At 45.1% G+C, this 25,097-nt stretch overlaps 1 protein-coding gene across 1 annotated transcript in view; it reads left to right on the plus strand.

Moving 5' to 3' along the window:
* The first annotated feature begins 13,288 nt into the window (after positions 1–13,288).
* Positions 13,289–25,097, plus strand: part of LOC119965024 (lymphocyte cytosolic protein 2-like) — a 220,454-nt gene continuing 208,645 nt past the window's right edge. Inside the window, exon 1 of the mRNA XM_038795232.1 lies at positions 13,289–13,479. Coding sequence (XP_038651160.1) covers positions 13,402–13,479 — 78 coding nt within the window. The 5' untranslated portion in view covers positions 13,289–13,401. The remainder of the gene's footprint in view (positions 13,480–25,097) is intronic.

Below are 25,097 nucleotides of genomic sequence, written 5' to 3' on the forward strand. Positions count from 1 at the left end.
GAGAGTACAGCTGACTGGAAGCAGAGTCGGAGGGCGGAGGTCCAGTTGGTCTACGGGGCAGCTAATTCTGTAAAGTAAGAGGGGATGGAGGCTAGGGCAGTTGCATGCTCCTCCTGTAGGATGTGGGTGGTGAGGGAGACCACTGGTGTCCCCGCTGACTATACCTGCGGGAAGTGCACCCGACTCTAGCTCCTCAGAGACCGTGTTAGGGAACTGGAGCTGGAGCTGGATGAACCTGGGGCAGCAGGGTAGCATGGTGGTTAGCATAAATGCTTCACAGCTCCAGGGTCCCAGGTTCGATTCCCGGCTGGGTCACTGTCTGTGTGGAGTCTGCACGTCCTCCCCCTGTGTGCGTGGGTTTCCTCCGGGTGCTGCGGTTTCCTCCCACAGTCCAAAGATGTGCGGGTTAGGTGGATTGGCCATGCTAAATTGCCCGTAGTGTCCTAATAAAAGTAAGGTTAAGGGGGATGTTGTTGGGTTACGGGTATATGGATGGGGATGGGACGTTTCGGCGTGGCCGATTCGGCGGGGCCAGTTCAGCGTAGCCGATTGGAATGGGACATTTCGGCGTGGCCGATTCGGCGGAGGAATTTTTCGGCGGAGGGACGTCAAGACGTCAAGATGGGGGTTTTAAATTTATTTAAAAATCTATGCTAGCGCTTCCCGTTGAGAGTCTACTGGGGGCGGGGGGAGAGGTCAGACCCCCGTAGACTCACAATGGGAAGCGCTAGCATAGATTTTTAAATAAATTTAAAACCCCCGTCGTGGATCTAATTAAAACAGTGTCAATTTCAGCGGCCGGAGAGGGAAGCTGCTCTCTCACTGAAGCAATTGACACTGCCGGCTGCTCTCTCCCTCCAATCCAACTTTTAAGTTTTAATGTTTCTGATTGGAGGGAGAGAGCAGCGGGCAGTGTCAATTTCAGCGGCCGGCTGATTGTTTCAGTGAGAGAGCAGCTTCCCTCTCCGGATCAAAGTGAGCCGGCCGCTGAAATTGACACTGCCGGCTGCTCTCTCCCTCCAATCCAACTTTTAAGTTTTTGCGACTATAACTAATTTGACGCCGAAACGTCCCTCCGCAGAAAAATTCCTCCGTCGAATCGGCTACGTCGAACTGGCCACGCCGAAACGTACCAAACCCAGGGTGGATACGTGGGTTTGAGTAGGGTGATCATGGCTCGGCACAACATTGAGGGCCGAAGGGCCTGTTCTGTGCTGTACTGTTCTATGTTCTATGTTCTATGTTCTAACTTCGGATCATCCGGGAGGCAGAGGGGGTTATCGGGAAGAGTTACAGGGAGGTAGCCACACCCAAGGTACTGGACAAGAGTAGCTGGGTTACAGTCAGAGAAAAGAAAACTAACAGGCAGACAGTGCAGGGATCCCTCGTGGCCGTTCCTCTTCAAAACAAGTATACTGTTTTGGATGCTGTTGGGGGGGATGACCTACCGGGGGAAGGCCCTAGCGGCCAGGTCTCTGGCACTTAGTCTGGCTCTGGGGCTCAGAAGGGAAGGGGGGAGCATAGAAAAGCAATAGTAATAGGAGATTCAATGGTTAGGGGAATAGATAGGAGATTCTGTGGTCGTGAGCGAGACTCCCGGAAAGTATGTTGCCTCCCGGGTGCCAGGGCCAGGGATGTCTCGGATCGTATCTTCAGGATCCTGAAGGGGGAGGGTGAGCAGCCAGAAGTCGTGGTGCACATTGGTACCAACGACGTAGGTAGGAAAAGGGGTGTGGAGGTAATAAACAAGTTTAGGGAGTTCGGCTGGAAGTTAAAGGCCAGGACAGACAGAGTTGTCACCTCTGGTTTGTTGCCGGTGCCACGTGATAGCGAGGCTAGGAATAGGGAGAGAGTGCAGTTGAACACGTGGCTGCAGGAGTGGTTAAGGAGGGAGGGCTTCAGGTATTTGGATAATTTGAGCGCATTCTGGGGAAGGTGAGACCTGTACAAGCAGGATGGGGTGCATCTGAACCAGAGGGGCACCAATATCCTGGGTGGGGGGTTTTCTAGTACTAGTTTTCTAGCAAGGAGATGGGTTGAAGTGTATATACTTCAATGCAAGAAGCATCAGGAATAAGGTGGGTGAACTTAAGGCATGGATCGGTACTTGGGACTACGATGTGGTGGCCATCACGGAAACTTGGATAGAAGAGGGGCAGAAATGGTTTTTGGAGGTCCCTGGTTATAGATGTTTCAACAAGATTAGGGAGGATGGTAAAAGAGGTGGGGGGGGGGGGGGGGGGGGGGGGGGCGGTGGTGGCATTGTTAATTAGAGATAGTATAACAGCTGCAGAAAGGCAGTTCGAGGGGGATCTGCCTACTGAGGTAATATGGGTTGAAGTCAGAAATAGGAAAGGAACAGTCACCTTGTTGGGAGTTTTCTATAGGCCCCACAATAGCAGCAGAGATGTGGAGGAACAGATTGGGAAACAGATTTTGAAAAGGTGCAGAAGTCACAGCGTAGTCGTCATGGGTGACTTCAACTTCCCAAACATTGAGTGGAAACTCTTTAGATCAAATAGTTTGGATGGGGTAGTGTTTGTGCAGTGTGTCCAGGAAGCTTTTCTAACACAGTATATAGATTGTCCGACCAGAGGGGAGGCCATATTGGATTTGGTACTTGGTAATGAACCAGGGCAAGTGATAAATTTGTTAGTGGGGGAGCATTTTGGAGGTAGTGACCACAATTCTGTGACTTTCACTTAGTAATGGAGAGGGATAGGTGCGTGCAACAGGGCAAGGTTTACAATTGGGGGAAGGGTAAATACAATGCTGTCAGACAAGAATTGAAGTGGATAAGTTGGGAACATAGGCTGTCAGGGAAGGACACAAGTGAAATGTGGAACTTGTTCAAGGAACAGGTACTGTGTGTTTTTGATATGTATGTCCCTGTCAGGCAGGGAAGAGATGGTCGAGTGAGGGAACCATGGTTGACAAGAGAGGTTGAATGACTTGTTCAGAGGAAGAAGGATACTTATGTAAGGCTGAGGAAACAAGGTTCAGACAGGGTGCTGGAGGGATACAAGATAGCCAGGAGGGAACTGAAGAAAGGGATTAGGACAGCTAAGAGAGGACATGAAAAATCTTTGGCAGGTAGGATCAAGGAAAACCCCAAGGCCTTTTACACATATGTGAGAAATATGAGAATGACTAGAGCGAGGGTAGGTCTGATCAAGGACAATAGCGGGAGATTGTGTATTGAGTCTGAAGAGATAGGAGAGGTCTTGAACAAGTATTTTTCTTCAGTATTTACAAACGAGAGGGGTCATGTTGTTGGAGAGGACAGTGTGAAACAGACTGGTAAGCTCGAGGAGATACTTGTTAGGAAGGAAGATGTGTTGGGTGTTTTGAAAAACTTGAGGATAGACAAGTCCCCCGGGCCTGACAGGATATATCCAATGATTCTATGGGAAGCAAGAAATGAAATTGCAGAGCCGTTGGCAATGATCTTTTCGTCCTCGCTGTCAGCAGGGGTGGTACCAGAGGATTGGAGATTGGCGAATGTCGTGCCCCTGTTCAAAAAAGGGAATAGGGATAACCCTGGGAATTACAGGTCAGTTAGTCTTACTTCGGTGGTAGGCAAAGTAATGGAAAGGGTACTGAGGGATAGGATTTCTGAGCATCTGGAAAGGAACTGGCTAACCGATAGAAGACAGAGAGTGGTGGTGGATGGCAAATATTCAGCCTGGAGCCCAGTTATCAGTGGCGTACCACAGGGATCAGTTCTGGGTCCTTTGCTGTTTGTGATTTTTATTAACGACTTGGATGAGGGAGTTGAAGGGTGGGTCAGTAAATTTGCAGATGATACAATGATTGGTGGAGTTGTGGATAGTGAGAAGGGCTGTTGTCGGCTTCAAAGAGACATAGATAGGATGCAGAGCTGGGCTGAGAAGTGGCAGATGGAGTTTAACCCTGACAAGTGTGAGGTTGTCCATTTTGGAAGGACAAATATGAATGCGGAATACAGGGTTAACGGTAGGGTTCTTGGCAATGTAGAGGAGCAAAGAGATCTTGGGGTCTATGTTCATAGATCTTTGAAAGTTGCCACTCAACTGGATAGAGCTGTGAAGAAGGCCTATGGTGTGCTAGCGTTCATTAGCAGAGGGATTGAATTTAAGAGCCGTGAGGTGATGATGCAGCTGTACAAAACCTTGGTCAGGCCACATTTGGAGTTCTGGTCACCTCATTTTAGAAAGGATCATAGATCGTAGAATTTACAGTGGACAAGGAGGCCATTCGGCCCATCGAGTCTGCACCGGCTCCTGGAAAGAGCACCTTACCCAAGGTCATCACCTCCACCCTATCCCCATAACCCAGTAACCCCACCCAACACTAACGGCAATTTTGGACACTAAGGGCAATTTATCATGTCCAATCCACCTAGCTTGCACATCTTTGGACTGTGGGAGGAAACCGGAGCACCCGGAGGAAACCCAAGCACACACGGGGAGGATGTGCAGACTCCGCACAGACAGTGACCCAAGCCGGAATTGAACCTGGGACCCTGGAGCTGTGAAGCGATTGTGTTAACCACTATGCTACCGTGCTACCCTGTGGAAGCTTTGGAAAAGGTGCAAAGGAGATTTACCAGGATGTTGCCTGGAATGGAGAGTAGGTCTTAAGAGGAAAGGTTGAGGGTGCTAGGCCTTTTCTCATTAGAACGGAGAAGGATGAGGGGCGACTTGATAGTGGTTTATAAGATGATCAGGGGAATAGATAGAGTAGACAGTCAGAGACTTTTTCCCTGGGTGGAACAAACCATTACAAGGGGACATAAATTTAAGGTAAATGGTGGAAGATATAGGGGGGATGTCAGAGGTAGATTCTTTACCCAGAGAGTAGTGGGGGCATGGAATGCACTGCCTGTGGAAGTAGTTGAGTCGGAAACGTTAGGGACCTTCAAGCGGCTATTGGATAGGTACATGGATTAGGGTAGAATAATGGAGTGTAGATTAATTTCTTCTTAAGGGCAGCACGGTAGCATTGTGGATAGCACAATTGCTTCACAGCTCCAGGGTCCCAGGTTCGATTTCGACTTGGGTCACTGTCTGTGTGGAGTCTGCACATCCTCCCCGTGTGTGCATGGGTTTCCTCCGGGTACTCCGGTTTCCTCCCACAGTCCAAAGATGTGCAGGTTGGGTGGATTGGCCATGATAAATTGCCCGTAGTGTCCAAAATTCTATGATTAACCTAGGACAAAAGTTCGGCACAACATCGTGGGCTGAAGGGCCTGTTCTGTGCTGTATTTCTCTATCTATCTATCTAATCATCCACAAACATCCCCACTTCTGACCTTATAATGGAAGGGAGGTAATTTGATGAAGCAGCTGGCTGGGCCTAGGACACTATCCTGAGGAATTACTGCAGTGAAGTCCGTGACTAAAATGATTAACCGGCTTTTCCCCTGATTCTCATTGGCTCCACTTTTGCTAGGGCTCCTTGATACAATACTCTTAAAAACACTGTCTTGTGGTGAAAGGCAGTCACTGTCACATCACCTCTTGAGTCCAGCTGTTCAGCTCATGTCTGGAACTTTAATCAGGTTAGGTGCTTTGTGGCCCTGATGGAAGCCCACATGAGCATCAGTGAACTGGTCATTGCTGTGTAGGTGCCGCTTGATAGCAGTGATGATGAATCCTTCCATCACTTTACTGATGATCGAGAGTAAACTGATGGATAGTTGTAGGCCAGGTTGGATTTGTCCTGCTTTTCGTGAACAGGACATATGTGAGTATTTTGAATGTGGATGCTAGTGTTGTCGCTGTACTGGAACAGTTTGGCTCGGAGCGCGGCAAGGTCTGGAGCACTCATCTTCAGTACTATTATCCATAGCCTTTGCAATTAATGCAAAGATTGATAGGAGTGCATGTATCACAGGCTTTTAAAAATATTGTGAACACAGAGGGCTAGATTCTCCATTTCAAAAGCTAAGTACCATCACCAGCAGAGCATGTGTGATCTTTTACAACTGAAAAAGCGGCATGAAGCCCTCACTGATTCTGGCCTTGGTGAGGGGCTAGCACTGGCGCCGACTGAAACTCCCGCCTCCTGCTGCAAAAGCAACTGTAGAATGGCCGTGCCCCGGGCCACGCATTTGCACGGCTGACGACCTGCAGCGATCGCGCCGCACAACATGGCACCGGCCACGCACGAACCCAAACCGCCATCCGTGACCCCACAGCCTACCCCTTGGCCACCCACCAGCCCTAGCAGAAGCCCGCTGGCCAGCAGCATGGATCCTCGCCGAGTGTGGCGGTGCTGGACACAGTCCGCAGCTGGCACGTGAGGTTCCAGACTGTTGGGACCACATGTCCCGCGCGGTCTGGAACTCAGCCTATCCGGGGCGGAGCACGCGGCGTGCCTCATGATGTCGTCAGTTTGGAGGGTGCGGAGAATGGCGGACTGGCATCAAACCAGCTCCAGCCCTGATTTTGGCACGAAAATCCATTCTCCACCCAATCGCCGATCACGATTTCGGCGTCGGGCTACAGAGAATCCCGCCCAGGTGGAGTTTTGCAACCCTTCCAGCTGGTGGGATCTTCTCATCCTGCCGAAGTTGACCCCCGTCGTCGATACATCAGCAGCGGGGCCGGGTAAGCCATGCAAAATGCCGTGGAGCTCGGTGGGACAAGATTCCATCGACAGCCAAGGGCAAGCCGCCTACGTTCTGGAAAAACCTGCTGCGGGGGCCGGAAAATACTGCCTATGACTTAAAAATGGGGACTGAGTTATGGGCCTATGTCCTTTTAGCCCTGTTTTATTTGAAAGCTACTTAACTCAACCATGTGGAAAGTCAACAGCGAATGCCAAAGATATTCTACACAAAAGCCATAAGGGCAGCATGGTAGCATGGTGGTTAGCATAAATGCCTCACAGCTCCAGGGTCCCAGGTTCGATTCCCGGCTGGGTCACTGTCTGTGTGGAGTCTGCACGTCCTCCCCGTGTGTGCGTGGGTTTCCTCCGGGTGCTCCGGTTTCCTCCCACAGTCCAAAGATGTGCGGGTTAGGTGGATTGGCCATGATAAATTGCCCGTAGTGTCCTAAAAAAAAGTAAGTTTAAGGGGGGGGGGGGTTGTTGGGTTACGGATATAGGGTGGATACGTGGGTTTGAGTAGGGTGATCATTGCTCGGCACAACACTGAGGGCCGAAGGGCCTGTTCTGTGCTGTACTGTTCTATCTTAAAAAAAAACCTTCAAATACAATCCAACCTGTAATTTATTCCTGTTGAAAATCCACGGTGCCAGTTGATTTTCCAAAATTCTTTCTCTGGGCATTGGCATTACTGATTTGAGCTACTGATTGGCTGTTCCGGGGAGATTTGCATACATGCAGTGCGGTCAGCATAATTTGAAGGTGTACTTGTGGAAGAGACCTGAGGTGTTCGAGTGAAGTCAAGCATCCAGCAGAAGGCAGCAGAGCGGAGCTACTGATTGGCTGTTCCGGGAGATTTGCATACGTGCAGTGCGGTCAGCGTAATTTGAAGGTGGTTTGTGAAGGGGCTGTTGTCAAGTGACAGTTAAACCCGAAACACTTCCTCAGTGTTTCCCTTCCTTCCTACCTTCTCCTCTAACCAAAAAAAAACCAACCGTGGTTGACGGGAAGGTACCATGAAGGGTGACATCTCAGCAAAGCAATGACCTGATTGGCTGGCAAGGAAAGTGCTCCAGTTAGCAGTTGCTGGGAGAAATTTAACTCTTCGTGTGTTGTGATTGGTAAGTAAAATCTTTATTCCTTTCACTTATTAATTATTTGATACTATATTTCTAATCAGTTAAGGTAAAGGTAAAAATGGCAGGAGATCCCAGACTCGTGTTATGCTCCTCGTGCGAAATGTGGGAGTTCAGGGACGCGACCGATGCCCCTGACTCCTTCATGTGCGGGAAGTGTGTCCAGCTGCACCTCCTGTTAGACCGCATGACGGCTCTGGTGCTGCGGATGGACTCACTTTGGGGCATCCGCGATGCTGAGGAGGTCGTGGATAGCACGTTCAGTGAGTTGGTCACACCGCAGATTAGGATTGGTGAGGGAGACAGGAAATGGGTGACCAAAAGGCAGAGAAAGAGCAGGAAGGCAGTGTAGGTGTCCCCTGCGGTCATCTCCCTCCAAAACTGATATACCGTTTTGGATACTGTTGGGGGAGATGACTCACCAGGGGAAGGCAGTAGTAGCCAGGCTCTTGGCACTGTGGCTGGCTCTGCTGCACAGAAGGGCGGGAAAAAGACTGGCAGGGCTATAGTCATAGGGGATTCAATTGTAAGGGGAGTAGACAGGCGTTTCTGTGGTTGAAAACGAGACTCCCGAATGGTATGTTGCCTCCCGGGTGCTCGGGTCAGGGATGTCTCCGATCGGCTGCAAGACATACTAAAGGGGGAGGGTGAGAAGTCAGTTGTTGTGGTGCATATAGGCACCAACGATATAGGTAAAAAAAGGGATGAGGTCCTACAGTCAGAATTTAGGGAGTTGGCAGATAAGTTTTAAAAGTAGGACCTCACAGGAAGTAATCTCAGGATTGCTACCAGTGCCACGGGACAGTGAGAGTAGAAATTCAAGAATACTCAGAATGAATACGTGGCTTGAGAGATGGTGCAGGAGGGAGGGGTTCAGATTTTTGGGACATTGGGACATTGGAACCGGTTCTGGGGGCGGTGGGACCATTACAAACCGGATGGTCTACACCTGGGCAGGACTGGAACCAATGTCCTAGGGGGTGCTTTTGCTAACACTGTTGGGGAGGTTTTAAACTAATGTGACAGGGGGGTGGGAACCAGATTAGGAAGTAGAGGTCAGTAAAGAAGCAGCAACTAAAGGTACGAGACAATAAACTCAATGTGACTAAGGGGAAGCGTAGACAGGGAAGAGATGATGAACGCAAAGGGACAGGTGGTCTGAGGTGCATTTGTTTTAATGCGAGAAGTGTAGCAGGTAAGGCAGATGAACTTAGGGCTTGGATCAGTACCTGGGAATATGATGTTATTGGTATTACTGAGACTTGGTTGAGGGAAGGGCAGGACTGGCAACTGAATATCCCAGGGTATAGATGCTCGAGGAGGGATAGAGAGGGAGGTAGAAGGGCTGGAGGAGTTGCATTACTCGTCATAGATGATATCACAGCTGTGATTAAGGAGGGCACGATAGAGGATGCGAGCACTGAGGCAATATGGGTGGAGCTAAGAAATAGAAAGGGTGCAGTAACATTGTTGGGACTTTACTACAGGCCTCCCAAAAGTGAGCATGAAGTAGAGGTACAAATATGCAGACAAATGATAGAAAAATGTAGGAGCAATAGGGTGGTTGTGATGGGAGATTTTAACTTCCCCAACATTGAATGGGATTCGTGTAGTGTTGGAGGCGTAGATTCTGAGAGAACGGTACAGCACAGAACAGGCCCTTCGGCCCTCTATGTTGTGCCGAGCAATGATCACCCCACTCAAACCCACATATTCACCCCACCCCATACCCTTAATCCAACAACCTTATTCTTTTAGGACACTAAGGGCAATTTATCATGGCCAATCCACCTCACCTGCACATCTTTGGACTGTGGGAGGAAACTGGAGCACCCGGAGGAAACCCACGCACACACGGGGAGGACGTGCAGACTCCACACAGACAGTGACCCAGCCAGGAATCGAACCTGGGACCCTGGAGCTGTGAAGCATTTATGCTAACCACCATGCTACCGTGCTGCCGTGATGGAGCAGAGTTTGTAAGGAGCATCCAGGAGAGTTTTTTAGAGCAGTATGTAAATAGTCCAACTCGGGAAGGGGCCATACTGGACCTGTTATTGGGGAATGATCCCGGCCAGGTGGTTGATGTTTCAGTCGGTGATTACTTTGGGAATAGCGATCACAATTCCGTAAGTTTTAGAATACTCATGGACAAGGACAAGAGTGGTTCGAAAGAAAGAGTACTAAATTGGGGAAAGGCAGAGTATAACAAAATTCAGCAGGAGCTCGGGAATGTGGATTGGGAGCATCTGTTAAAGGGTAAATCCACATTTGAAATGTGGGAGTTTTTTAAGGAAAGGTTGATTAGAGTGCAGGACAGACATGTTCCTGTGAAAATGAAAGATAGAAATGGCAAGATTAGGGAACCATGGATGACGGGTGAAATTGTGAGACTAGTTAAGATGAAAAAGGAAGCATACATAGGATCGAGGCTCAAAACTCAAAACTGATGAAGCTTTGGAGGATTATCGGGAAAGTAGGACGAATCTCAAACGCGCAATAAAGAGGGCTAAAAGGGGTCATGAAATATCTTTGGCTAACAGGGTTAAGGAAAATCCCAAAGTCTTTTATTTGTATGTAAGGAGCAAGAGGGTAACTAGTGAAAGGATTGGCCCACTCAAAGACAAACGAGTGAATTTACGCGTGGGCTCAGAGGAAATGGGTGAGATTCTTAATGAGTACTTTGCATCGGTATTCACAAAGGAGAGGGACAAGATGGATGTTGAGGCTAGGGATGGATGTTTAAATACTCTAGGTCAAGTTGTCATACGGAAGGGGGAAGTTTTGGGTATTCTAAAAGACATTAAGGTGGACAAGTCCCCAGGACCGGATGGGATCTATCCCAGGTTTCTGAGGGAAGCGAGGGTTGAAATAGCTGGGGCCATAGCAGACATCTTTGCAGCATCCTTGAGCACGGGTGAGGTCCCGGAGGACTGGAGAATTGTTAATGTTGTCCTTTTGTTTAAGAAGGGTAGCAGGGATAATCCAGGGAATTATAGACCTGTGAGCTTGACGTCTGTGGTAGGCAACTGTTGGAGAAGATACTGAGGGATAGGATCTATTCACATCTGGAAGAAAATAGACTTATCAGTGATAGGCAGCATGGTTTTGTGCAAGGAAGGTCATGTCTTACAAACCTAATAGAATTCTTTGAGGAAGTGACAAAGTTAATTGATGAGGGAAGGGCATATGTCATAGGGTAGATGTCATATACATGGACTTTAGTAAGGCGTTTGATAAGGTTTCCCATGGCAGGTTGATGGAAAAAGTGAAGTCGTATGGGGTTCAGGGTGTACTAGCTAGATGGATAAAGAACTGGCTGGGCAACAGGAGACAGAGAGTAGTGGTGGAAGGGAGTGTCTCAAAATTGAGAAGGGTGACTAGTGGTAGTGGTGTTCCACAGGGATCCGTGCTCGGACCACTGCTGTTTGTGATCTACATAAATGACTTGGAGGAAGGTATAGGTGGTCTTATTAGCAAGTTTGCAGATGATACTAAGATTGGTGGAGTTGCAGATAGCGAGGAGGACTGTCAGAGAATACAACAAAATATAGATAGATTGGAGAGTTGGACAGAGAAATGGCAGATGGAGTTCAATCCAGGCAAATGCGAGGTGATGCATTTTGGAAGATCAAATTCAAGAGCGGTGTTGGAACCAACAATTCTACGGACACGTTCTTGTAGGATTAGAATAGCGGTTTTAATATACTTATAACAGAGCCAGCCTGTTAGCCGTTGAACTTTCGGTGAACTGGCTGGCTGACCCTGTGGCACGAATCTTTATACAGCAGCTCCAGGGGGAGGAGTCCTGGGTGGAGCCAAGGGAGGAGCCCAGTACAAACTCTCGAGTACTCCCAGAGCTACTCCCCCTGGTGGTCAGGTAGTGCAACTGCACTTACAATATTGATACATATATATCCAGATTACAATACCGTGTGAATCTCATTCACCACAAGCGGACTATATGGTTAATGGAAGGGTCTTGGGGAAAATTGATGTACAGAGAGATCTGGCAGTTCAGGTCCATTGTACCCTGAAGGTGGCAACGCAGGTTGATAGAGTGGTCAAGAAGGCATACAGCATGCTTGCCTTCATCGGACGGGGTATTGAGTACAAGAGTTGGCAGGCCATGTTACAGTTGTATAGGACTTTTGTTCGGCCACATTTGGATTACTGCGTGCAGTTCTGGTCGCCACATTACCAGAAGGATGTGGATGCTTTGGAGAGGGTGCAGAGGAGGTTCACCAGGATGTTGCCTGGTATGGAGGGTGCAAGCTATGAAGAAAGGTTGAGTAGATTAGGATTGTTTTCGTTTGAAAGACGGAGGTTGAGGGGGGACCTGATTGAGGTCTACAAAATTATGAGAGGTATGGACAGGGTGGATAGCAACAAGCTTTTCCCAAGAGTGGGGGTTTCAGTTACAAGGGGTCACGATTTCAAGGTGAGAGGGGGAAAGTTTAAGGGAGATGTGCGTGGAAAGCTTTTTACGCAGAGGGTGGTGGGTGCCTGGAACGCTTTACCAGCGGGGGTGGTAGAGGCGGGCACGATAGCATCATTTAAGAGGCATCCAGACAGGTATATGAAAGGGCGGGAAGAGAGGGAAGTAGATCCTTGGAAAATAGGAGACAGGTTTATATAAAGGATCTGGATCGGCGCAGGCTGGGAGGGCCGAAGGGCCTGTTCCTGTACTGTAATTTTCTTTGTTCTTTGTACTCTTAAGATTGGCACTAATCGCTTGTCACTGATTTGCCTTCGAAGCTGCCGGTCAGCTGGTTTATTGAACCAAGTGGTTTGATACAATTGTAGAGTTGGATGTGAGACTGGAGTCACTTTTGGGCCAAACAATGTAAACACACCCAATTTCCTTCTGAAAGGACATTAATAAACCACTTGGGTTTCTCTGACAGTTTCTAGCTTTCCCATCTCTTTTACTGACGCCAGCAGTTTTATTTCCAGAATTTCAAAACTGAATTCGAATTCTTAAACTGCCACAGTGGGATTTAACCCCTCATTCTCTGAATGATTGTGAAAATTGCTTCTAGACTAGCAACCTAGTTGCAAAACTACTGTATCTGACAAATTCCAGGTTGAAATTAATTCCTAAACATTCATTTTACAGTGTCTGGTGCCGTCAGATTCAATCTTAATCATGTATTTTTTAAAAGGCAAATTATGACTGGTATTTCTGGACTATGGGCTGAATATGCACCTCCCACATTTGGTTTAGTGAAGTTAGTTCTGCTCCAAGCTTTAAGTAGCAACGATAAATTACTCAGCTCATTTAAACCAAGTGTCTTTCGTGCACTGACGTTTGGTATTATGGAAGGACGGTTTCTGCTATATTTCTGTAGAATAAGGAGAGGAAGTAACAAAGGAAATTAGTCAAGTCCATTTCTTTGTGGATTATCTTAAAATAAAATCGAGAAGGATGTTAGGGTACAGTTTCACTTAAAGGTTTATGAATAGCATTTATTTTTCAGGCTACATTTTTTATGTTAAAGAACGAACCAAACATTTGCTGTATTCATTTTATTCATCGATCAGCACCCTACGCACTTCCTTTCTAGGTACTGTGAAGGTTGTGGTGTGTGACAGGAAGAGAAAAGGCCAGTTATTCTTTTCAGCTGCATGTGATAATATGAAATCGATTGAAAAATAATTTGCGAACAAAGAGATGGCTTTCAGAAACCTTCCCAATCGCAACGATGTCCTTCAGTGGACTCCGAATTATTTAGCTGACTATTTCAGAATGGTGGGTAGACTGTTTTTTTTGTTCTTCCTCGTACTTCACCAATTATGCTTACAGTTGTACAGGCTGGTTATCTGGCTGTCAAGCGAAGTAAAACTAAAAGACGGTCAATGCGCCAGCAGTTGGTTTTAAAACAGTTTAATGTGATAAATTTTCATCAGAAGTATCCTGATGCTATACTTTCCTTAAAGTTGTAAAAAGTTTTTAGTTTGTCACTTTCTCATATTAGTGTGATTGTCAATGTGTTCTCCATGCCTTTCTTACCTTCAGATTTGACTATTCCAATGATTTCCTGGTTATCCTCCCATCTTCCACTGCCTGTAAACTTGAACACATCCAAAACTCTTCACATTTTAACTCACTCTAAGTTCCGGGCACCTATCACCCCTATGCTCAATGACCTACATTAGCCCCCAGTCCATCAACATCTCAGTTTTAACACTCGCATCCTCATTTCTGACCACCTCCTATTTTTAATGCTTATTTCAGCCCCACGCAGCTTCGGTTTCTCAGAAATCCTCCAATTCCAGCCTCTTCAACATCTCCAATTTCATAGAATCGTAGACTCCCTACACTGCAGAAGGAGGCCATTTGGCCCATTGAGTCTGCACTGACCCTCTGAAAGAACTCACCCAGGCCCACCTCCCCGCAACCTCACCTAACCTCTGGACACTAACGGCAATTTACCATGGCCAATCCACCTAACCTGCATATCTTTAGACTGTGGGAGGAAACCGGAGCACCCGGAGGAAACCCACGCAGACATGGAGAAAGTGCAAACTCCACACAGTCACCCAAGGCCGGAATTGAACCCGCGTCCCTGGCGCTGTGAGACGACAGTGTTAACTACTCTGCTGCTGTGCCACTCAGTCCATCTCTGCACCATTGTTGGCCATTCCTTCAGCTGTCAGGACCCTAAATGCTGGATCCGAAGCATCCCGATACCTCACCACCTCTCTTCCTCCCATAAATCACTCGTTAAAATCTACTCATTTGTTCTAATATTCTCTTGCGTTGTCAGTGTCAAAGTTTGTTTGATAACGCACCTTCTTTGGGACATTTTATGAAGCTAAAGGAGTTATATAGAAGCAAGCTGTTATTGCATGACACTGCGTCGATGATTAAAAAGATAAACGATCATGTTTACTAAAGACAGTCTCTCATTTTTCTTTGTTTTCAAAGATATTAACGATAATGAACATGTAGAAACATCACCATTTTATTTCCTCTGTCAAACCATTGTGCCGACTAATAGGTTTTGCAATAAAAATGCTTAAATCAGCAGCTAGTTTTTCATTAGCCTCCCTCACATAGTGACACATTGTGAAATGGATTATTAAAACTATTGCAAAAAGGGAATTGTTTCACGAGAGAATTGTTTAAAATTGCTTCAATACTTGTCCTGCTGCCACTGAGACAGGTGTTACACCATGGAGTTGTATTCATTTTGTTTGAATATCAAACATGTGGCTTTAAGTTAAATTGCAGTATTTGATTCTTAAATATGCAAAAAATCTCATGCATGATTTGCATTTAATGAGCAAGTTATCTCTGCTAATTGCGTGCGAATGTTCCAAGTGAATATTGATTTTATAGGAGCTGCGCAGAAATAATACTTAGTAAATGAAGCAGCAAGGGAAGCAGGCCATTCACCCAAGCATGTGCTGCTGTTCATTCACCACATGATTAGTGGCCATATTGTGCTCACCCCGTCCCACATCCCTTTACCCATTTTCCTTCAACCACTACCTATTCTTAAATGATTTCGCCTGGGAAGATTTTAACACACGATCACTTGATAAATTGAGTCGGCAGGCTGGTTTCAGATCGTGTCAATGATAGGCCCGATACATTTTGAGGGATGGTTCTTGTAGGATTTTAAAGCATGTATCTTTGACTCGACTTGGGGGCTGGTAATATGTTGAAGAGAAACAAGATTACTATGAAACTGATTTTATCGGATAACAGTTTCTCAGAATTTTTTTTTAATACTATTCTTGCCTGCGGAGTGGAACTCAAACCGTTGATTAGGCTTCTCCGTATTGGGAGGTACCCAAGAGGCCATTGTCTCCTCCTCCCTTTATCCTGAATTCCTCTCATCCTTACACCCTGGCTCTTTTTCTGATAAATACCATGCTATGAGTCAGAAGTCTATTCATATGAACAACATGAACCTTTGTTCTCTGGACAATTATTCCACCCAATCTGTTCAGGTTGAGCTATTTGCCAGATTTTATTTTTCACTGCAGTCATTAATCTATTTCTTCACCTCCCTCCCTCAGTCTCTGCACTGAACGACTCCGCATGCTCAATGATTTCAAGCTCTATCTCCATTCTCCTCGTCTCCTCATCTCTGATTTTAATTCCCTCCTGTCATCCTCTACATAAACACTCCGACCAATATTTTCAACCAACCTCTTAGCATTGTCACCCTCACACTGCCTCACTGCTCATAGGCAAAGCCATCTTCTTGTATCCCTCGCCAACCTCCTTCCCACTTTTAAAGTGACAAATTATCCTCTCTGACTGACTGACATGGTTATTCTCCTTTTCATAGAATTTCATAGAATTTACAGTGCAGAAGGAGGCCATTCGGCCCATCGAGTCTGCACCGGCTCTTGGAAAGAGCACCCTACCCAAGGTCCACACCTCCACCCTATCCCCATAACCCAGTAACCCCACCCAACATTAAGGACAATTTTGGACACTAAGGGCAATTTAGCATGGCCAATCCATCTAACCTGCACATCTTTGGACTGTGGGAGGAAACCGGAGCACCCGGAGGAAACCCACGCACACACAGTGAGAATGTGCAGACTCCGCACAGACAGTGACCCAAGCAGGGAATCGAACCTGGGACCCTGGAGCTGTGAAGCAATTGTGCTAACCACAATGCTCCCGTGCTTCCCCAAATCCTGGATTCATCCATTGCCATGTTGAACCACAACACCCTCAATACCTCCCCTCCAAAGGGACATTACTTGGTTCACTCTCGCCTATCCAATTGTAGACAAAGCATCTGCAGAACTATTTTTTCTTCTCACCCCTGCACCATTACCTCTGGAGTTCCCCACAGATCTATCCTGGATTCTCTCTTCTTCATCTTTTGTCGCTTGGTGATATCCCTGTCCCAATTTTAACTCACTCAAAATCCATTCACTTACACAAAGATAAAATCAGACCGAACACCATGCAGAGACAGTTCAACATGTACACAACTCTTATAGCTCTATCCCTCTGTCATCAACCTCTTTGCTGCCTTTGTGTTGTCAGGATCCTCAAGTGAGCTGTGATTTCCTCCAGATACATATTGGGATGACCAAAGTCACCATCGTCAGTTTCCCCCTTTTACCCAACCATTGATTACATCCTTCTCCCTGGTCATGATTTCATACTGACCAGTCCGTTGTATTCTTGTTGCCCTCTTTAACCCTAAGCTGAGCTGCCAACCACACCTACTCCCCATCGCAAACATCACCTCCTTTTTATTATTATTGCCCACCTCTGACCTTGCAGCAGCCCATCCGGCTCTGAAACTCTCAGACTCAACTATTCCAAGACTTTCCTGGTCCGCTTCTTATCTTTTCCCCTCCTTCAACTTCTAATGATACCAAACCTCTGCAGTGCATTAGGTTATCGCACACCAAGACTGTTCACTTAACATATCTTGCCCAAGTGGCTTCCAACGCACCAACAATCTAAAATGCATATTCCCATGTTTTTTTTAAATTTAGAGTAGCCAATTATTTTTCTTTAGCAATTAAGGGGTAATTTAGTATGGCCAATCCACCTAACCAGCACATCTTTGGGTTGTGGGGGTGAAACCCACGCAGACATGGGGAGAATGTGCGAACTCCACACGGACAGTGACCCAGGGCCGGGATTCAAACCCAGGTCCTCAGTGCCGCAGTCCCAGTGCTATTCACTGCACCACATGCCACCCTCCTATTCCCGTGTTTAAGAAGGCAGAAGTAACATAAATACATGAGGAAAACATTCTGCCCCTCAAACCTGCTCTGCCATCCTGTTCGGTCCTGGCCCTTCTGTACTCCAACCTTTTCTCCAAATTCCTTCTTACCTGTATCCAGCAGAAATCTATCCATTCTGCTCTTGTTCCAATTGCCATTTGCCATCCATCGTATTTAAAATTAGTGAGATGAGCCCCTTTGTGTGAAAATGTCCCTGATTTCACTCCTCGTTGACTTGGCTTTAATTCTAAGGTTTTGCCCACACCCAGAATTAATCTTTTCATATCTTCTCTATTGAATTCCTTTATCATTTAAACACTTCAATTGATTGAGGGGGCACAGTGGTTAGCACTGCTGCCTCACAGCGCCAGGGACCCAGATCGATTCCAGCCTTGTCTATGTGCAATTTGCACGTTCTACCTGTGTTTAGTCCGGTTTTGTCCCACAGTCCAATGTTGAGCAGGTTAGGTGGTTTGGCCATGCTAAAATTGCCCTTGGTGTCCAGTGATGTGCAAGTTTGATTACAGAGCTAGGATGGGATGGGCGGGGAGTGGACCTAGGTAGGGTGCTCTTTCAGAGGGCTGATGTAGACCCGACAGGCTGAATTGCCTCCTTCTGCACTGTAGGGATTTGATTTTATAAAAAACACCGCTTTCAATATTTTAAAAGTCAAGGAGTTCGCCTTTATACAACCTGGCCTCATAATTTAACCCTATGAGTCCCAGTTTCATTCTGGTGGAAATGAAGAGAGGCTGGATAAGCTTGGGTTGTTTTCTTTGGAACAGAGAAGTCTGAGGGCGGGACCTGATTGAACTGTATAAGCGTATGAGGGACGTGGACAGGCTGGATGGGAGGCAGCTGTTCCCCTTAGTGGCAGCCTCAATAATGAGGGGGCATAATTTTAAGGTGAAAGGCTGGAGGTTTAGAGGGGATCTGAGGAAAATTGTTTTCACCCGGAGAGTGGTGGGGGTCTGGAATGAACTGCCTGGGAGAGTAGTAGAGGCGAGAAACGTCACAACCTTTAAACGGTACGTGGATGAGCACTTGAAATTTCATAACATTAAAGGCCATGGGTCAAGTGCTGGAAAGTAAAATTAGTGTAGATTTAGTGTTGTTTTGTTGGTGCAGACTCAATGGGCTAAAAGGCCTCTTCTGTGCTCAATGAGACTCAATGACGTTGACTCTGCACTTCACTCCCACTACCAATAAATCAAGCAGTTACAATATACAAGAACTCCTTTTGTTGATAAACAGGCACAATATAATATAATTTTCATTGCAATAATAGTCTGTGCCCATGTGTCTCAAATTACTATTGCAGCATCATCACACAATTCATTTCCTGATTCCCACCTAATTTTGGGTAGGATCACAGTGGGGAATGATGGGAAATTTCTTATGGGCCAGGGTTCAGAGAACCCCAAAGTGTATCATGGAGTTCACCTGACCCACAACTTTTATTAGATAGTTGGTTATGGGGAGCACACGGGCCTACTCTGCAGGTGTGATGCAACAGAAATCTACAGTACTTTTAAATTAAAGCACTGTTTATTTATGAAACCAGTTAACACTTTATAAACCCACAGTAAACATCTCAACAACTATCAACACCAATATATCCCCCAAAGAATACAGTACTCTCTAAGTAACTCTTAATCTTTCCTTGCAACATCCATAAGACAAAAAGAACCCTTTTTACAGAAAGGTTTAACTTTTCTACAAAAACAGGTATTAGTTTTAAATCACCAAAGACTGTCTTTAGATTACAGAGAGAGAGAGACTAATACACCTTCTTGCTGTGACTGCAGCTCCACTAAATCTAAAACAAAACTATACACACCCTGTAGCTGCGAACCCAAAGCGAAAGTAAAAGCAGACAGACAGCCCAGCTCCACCCACACTCTGACATCACTGATAAACACCTATTTCTTAAAGGTACATCCACTACAGCTATTTTATAACCCCACATTTTTTAAAGGTACTCACATGACATCTCCCCCCAAGGGAAAAAAAAACATCAACTTCAAGATGGTTTCATTTTTCACCTTTTTGCTTTCCATTAAGAAATATGCACAATGAATATACATTTTTTTGACAAAACAAAACACGCAAACATTTAATAATAACATAGTCCATTTTTGTTCTTCTTCCTCCAACTGGAATCCTTCTCGATTGCCAGTCACTTTGGACAAGAAGGTCTCTGCACAATCCATCCATTTCTCTATGTCTTGGCATTTCTCTTTAAAGTCAGATACTTTAGTTCAATCCAATGGAATTCCTTGCCCAGTGAAGCAGTTGAGGCTCCTTCATTAAATGTTTTTAAGACAAAGATAGATAGTTTTTTTGAAGAATAAAGGGATCAAGGGTTATTGTGTTCAGGTCGGAAAGTGGAGTGGAGTCCACAAAAGATCAGCCATAATCTCATTGAATGGCGGAGCAGGCTCGAGGGGCCTGATAGCCTACTCCTGCTCCTAGTTCATATGTTCTTATGATCACAGAGTTCCTAGTAATTCTCCAACACAGGAGCATTAGTTATCACAGCTTTCAGGCAGTCACTGCTGTTGAAACTCCACTGTCCACTGAAATTTTCGACGTTCCTTCAGCAAGTCCATCAGTGAACGCTGCAAAAACTTTCCACAAATGTTCGATCAAATCCACTCATGCCAAGAAATCGCATTATTTCCCTTTGTGTGGAGGGTATTGGAAACTCCCCAATAACTTTTGTTTTCACATCCCGTGGGACCATTCGACCCTGTCTGATTGTATGGCCAAGGAAAGTGACTTGGGCTTTTCCAAATTCACTTTTGACTAGGTTTATCACCAAACCTGCCTCCTGAAGTCGATCGAATAACTCCATCAGATGTTTTAAATGTTCTTTCCATGTCTGGCTGAAAATGCCCAGATCGTCAATGTATACTGCACAACTGGGTAATCCTGAAACAACTTTGTTAGTTAACCGTTGAAATGTGGCTGGGGCGATTTTCATGCCAAATGGCATAACATTGAATTGGTATATAAAAGATGAAATCACCTTCGCCCTTTCGGATAAAGGTTCCTGCCAGTAACCTTTAAGTAAATCCAGTTTGGAAAGAAAAGCTGATTGTCCCACTTTCTCAATGCAATCCTCCAAACGTGGGATAGGATAAGCGTCCGTTCTTATAACTGCATTCACCTTTTTATAGTCCACACACAACCGTTGGGTACCGACTGGTTTTGGTACCATCACTATGGGTGAGCTCCATTGGCTGCAACCCACTTCAATTATGTCATTTTTAAGCATACATTTAATCTCCTTGTTAACCTGTGCCAATTTTAAAGGGTTAAGTCTATATGGATGTTGTTTGATTGGAACAGCATTTCCCACATCTACATCATGTATAGTAATTTTAGTACTTCCCAACTTATCTCCACAAACTTGCCCATGTGATATCAATAACTCTTTCAGATCAGTCTGTTTTTCCTCTGCAAGGTAACTCAACAATTTATTGCAATTTTTAAGAACATCCTTGTTTTCTAATTTAATTTGAGTTATGTCAAATTCACAGTCATCTGGATTTGGTTCGTCACTTTGAGTTAGAATCATTAAAACCTCCTCCTTTTTCTCTCCTTCCCTTTCAAAGTACCTTTTAAGCATATTCACATGACACAATCGGTGAGTTTTCCTTCCATCTGACGTTCTGACCACATAATTCATCTCACTTAATTTCCTTTCGATCTGATAAGGTCCACAAAACCTTGCTTTTAAAGATTCACCTACCACTGGTAACAATACTAAAACTTTCTCTCCACTAGCAAAACTACGAACTTTTGATTTCTTGTCCGCTACCCGTTTCATCACATTTTGTGCAACTTTTAAATGTTGTCTCGCCAATTCACCTGCTCTATTTAATTGTTCCCTAAAATTTGGCACGTAATCCAATAATGTAAGTTCCGATTTCTCATTCACCAATTTTTCCTTAATCAATATAAGTGGTCTTCTTACCTCATGACCAAAAATAGTTCAAAAGGACTAAATTTGGTTGACTTATTAGTTGCATCTCTCATTGCAAACAGTACAAATGGAATTCCTTTATCCCAGTCCTCTGGATAATCTTGACAATAAGCCCTCAACATTGTCTTTAATGTCTGATGTCACCCTGCGATTCTCGATGATATGCAGTTGATTTAAATTGTTTTATTCCTAAACTAACCATAACTTCTTTAAATAACCTCAAGGTAAAATTTGATCCTTGATCTGATTTCATTTCTGTGGGTAGTCCATATCTAGTAAAGAATTTAAGTAACTCCTCCACAATCTTTTTAACTGTAATATTGCATACTGGAATGGCCTCTGGAAACCTAGTAGACACATCCATTATAGTCAAAAGATATTGATTCCCACTTTTAGTTTTACAAAGCGGTCCTACGCAATCAATTAAGACCCTTGTAAAAGGTTCCTCAAATGCTGGAATGGGTATTAAGGCCGCTGGTTTTATCACTTGACATGTGTGACATGATCAATAAAATTTAACTACATCTTTATGTAGTCCAGGCCAATAAAAATGTTTTTGTATTTTAGCTTGAGTTTTCCTTATTCCCAAATGACCTCCCACTGGTACCTTATGTGCAACTCGCAACACCTCCTTTCTATACCCTACCGGCAATACTACTTGATGAACTTCTGCCCACTTTTCATCTGCCTGCATGTGTAAAGGTCTCCATTTTCTCATCAAGGCATCATTTTTATGGTAATAACACTCCAGTATACACTCAGATTCCTCTTCCATGTATGCTTTCTGATACATTGGTTTTATTTCTACATCTTTCTGTTGTAACTCTGCCAATTTTCCTGAACTTAAAATATCCGCCTCATCCTCCCTGTTCTTGTTCTTTTCCAACCGTCTAATCAAAAATCGTTTCTGATAATTGCACTTCAACTTTATCTTCACTCTTTGATTTTTCCTCGTTTTAACCAGTGACTTTGCGAGTTTGTTACTAAACAATCCGGAAAAATCCCAGGATTTTCGTTCTTCAACACTTCAGTAGTCTGAATTTCCACTGGCTTATCAACCACAGAAGGCTTCACTCCCACCTGCGATCCAGCTATATCATTACCCAAGATAAACTGTATTCCTGGATCAGATTTCTCTCTTACTCCTACTACCACTTCACCACTCTTCACTGGACTTTCCAACCTTACTTTATATGATGGAACACTGCTCTTCTCACCCTGAATTCCACATATCACCACCTTTTCTGGCAACATTCTTCCCAAACTACATAACTCCTCATCTCTTACCATTAAAGATTGACTAGCTCCTGTATCTCTTAAAATTGTGACTTCTTTACCTGCTCCTCCTGATACACATGAGTAAACTTCACCCACAGAAGTAAATTCTTTAAAGAGATCTGGTACCTTTTTATCAATCTCCTCTTGATCAGGCTGTACAACCTTTTGCACCTCCTTTGCTTCACTTGGGATTTCCTTTACAACTTTAACAAACCCCACAGTCTTATCCTGTTTTACCACATCAGCCTTCCCAGTGCTTTTCTTCAACCACCAACACTGTGACTTCACATGGCCTAGTTTATTACAGTGAGAACATTTGAAACCTCCCAATTCTCTTCCACCCACTTGGATTTCTTTTTTAATCTGAGGTACACTCTCCTTATTATCTCCCATCAGATCACCTTTGCCTCTATCACTTGAGTATTTCTCTTTTCCCAGTTTCTATCCCTCACAGGCTGAAACTGATGTCATGTACCAAACTTTGATTTATGAACTAATAAATAATGATCTGCCATTTCTGCTGCTAACCTTGCAGTTTTAACCCTCTGCTCTTCCACATGAGTTCTCACTACATCAGGAATTGAATTTTTAAACTCCTCCAAAAGTATAATTTCTCTGAGAGCTTCATAAGTTTGGTTTATTTTCAATGCCCTTATCCACCTATCAAAATTACTCTGTTTGATCCTTTCAAACTCCATGTATGTTTGACCAAATTATTTCCTTAAATTTCTAAACCTTTGACTGTAAGCTTCAGTCACTAGTTTAAATGCACCAAAGATGGATTTTTTCACCTCCTCATACGACTCAGATACCTCCTCTGATAGTGATGCAAACACTTCACTAGCTCTACCTACCAATTTTGTTTGAATCAGTAATACCCACATCTCCTGTGGCCATTTCATTTGTTTAGCTACCTTCTCAAATCGAATGAAAATGGCTTCCACCTCCTTCTCATCAAACCTTGGCAATGTTTGGACATATTTAAATAGATCCCCACCAAGCACAGTAGCACAAGTGGATATCACTGGGTCTTCACAACTGCAGTGTCCCAGGTTCGATTCCCCGCTGGGTGACTCTCTGTGCGGAGTCTGCAGGTTCTCCCCGTGTCTGCGTGGGTTTCCTCCGGGTGCTCCGATTTCCTCCCACAGTCCAAAGACGTGCAGGTTAGGTGGATTGGCCATGGTAAATTGCCGTTAGTGACCAGAAAGTTTAGGAGGGGTTATTGGTTACGAGGATACGGTGGAAGTGAGGGCTTAAGTGGGTCGGCGCATACTCGATGGGCCGAATGCCTTCCTTCTGCACTGTATGTTCTATGTTCTAAGCCTTCGACTTTTACGCTTTATCTTTATCCTCATCACTAATCTCAAACTGTACGTTTCCCTTCACATCCGCCAATTTTAACTGACTGTCATGTTTCATGGCCATTTGTTTATCTTCTCTCTGTTTTTCTCTGATCTGTATCTCCCTTTCTCTTTCTTTTTGTTCTACTAGGGCTATTTTTTCTGTTTTTCTTTCTTCTCTCTCTTTTTCATTTTCCTGTCTATCTCTTTCATATTCAAGCTGCTTTAATTCTTTCTCATGTCCCATTTGTTTACTTTGTAACTGAATTTTTGCCATTTCCAATGAGTCAAACTGTATCTCAGGCAATTTTAAATGCATAGCCATAATTACCTCATCTTTTCGCATTTTTTTCAGATAATGTTAACTGCAATGTTTTTGCCAAATCTAAAAGCCTGTTTTTAATCTCTGTCCGTAAGGTACTATGTGTGACTGTCTCCATCCTCAAAAACTTCAGAGCCTCTGAAAGAGCCATTGTCCACAGCACACTCCCGACTTAAAATGGAATACCACATCTGAAAAGCGACCACAATATGCTCACCCCTCACTGTCTTTAGGTTCACTAAGCCAATCCAGAAGATAGTCTTTTCTCCTCCTCAAGCCCCCAATTTGTTTTTGGGCCAGAGTTTAGCAAACCCCACAATGTATAATGGCGTTGACCTGACCCACAACCTTTATTAGAATGTGGTTATGGGGAGCACACGGGCCCACTCGACAGGTGTGACGCAACAGAAATCTACCCACAGACCGTGGACCTGGACCGCGGAAATAGTGCCCCCAATCGGCCAAACGCCCGACCTGATCGCCCACATAATAAAAGCCAAGTCACGAATGAGGCCCCCCTACCCTCCGATCAGTCCGCGCCCGACTCTGGCGGCCACAGAGTCAGTGCGCAGCCACCACGTGACATTCCCGAACGCAGGACTACATTAGAAATATGCCGTCAGGAATTCAGCTGGTCGGGGGCAGAGAATAGCGGGACGGGCCTCAGGTGGTGGATACTCTGTGCGGCATAGTCCCTGCATTCGTCGCTTTTCAGGGGGGCG

The sequence above is a fragment of the Scyliorhinus canicula genome, chromosome 4 (assembly GCF_902713615.1).
Source record: "Scyliorhinus canicula chromosome 4, sScyCan1.1, whole genome shotgun sequence".
Classification (NCBI taxonomy): Eukaryota; Metazoa; Chordata; class Chondrichthyes; order Carcharhiniformes; family Scyliorhinidae; genus Scyliorhinus; species Scyliorhinus canicula.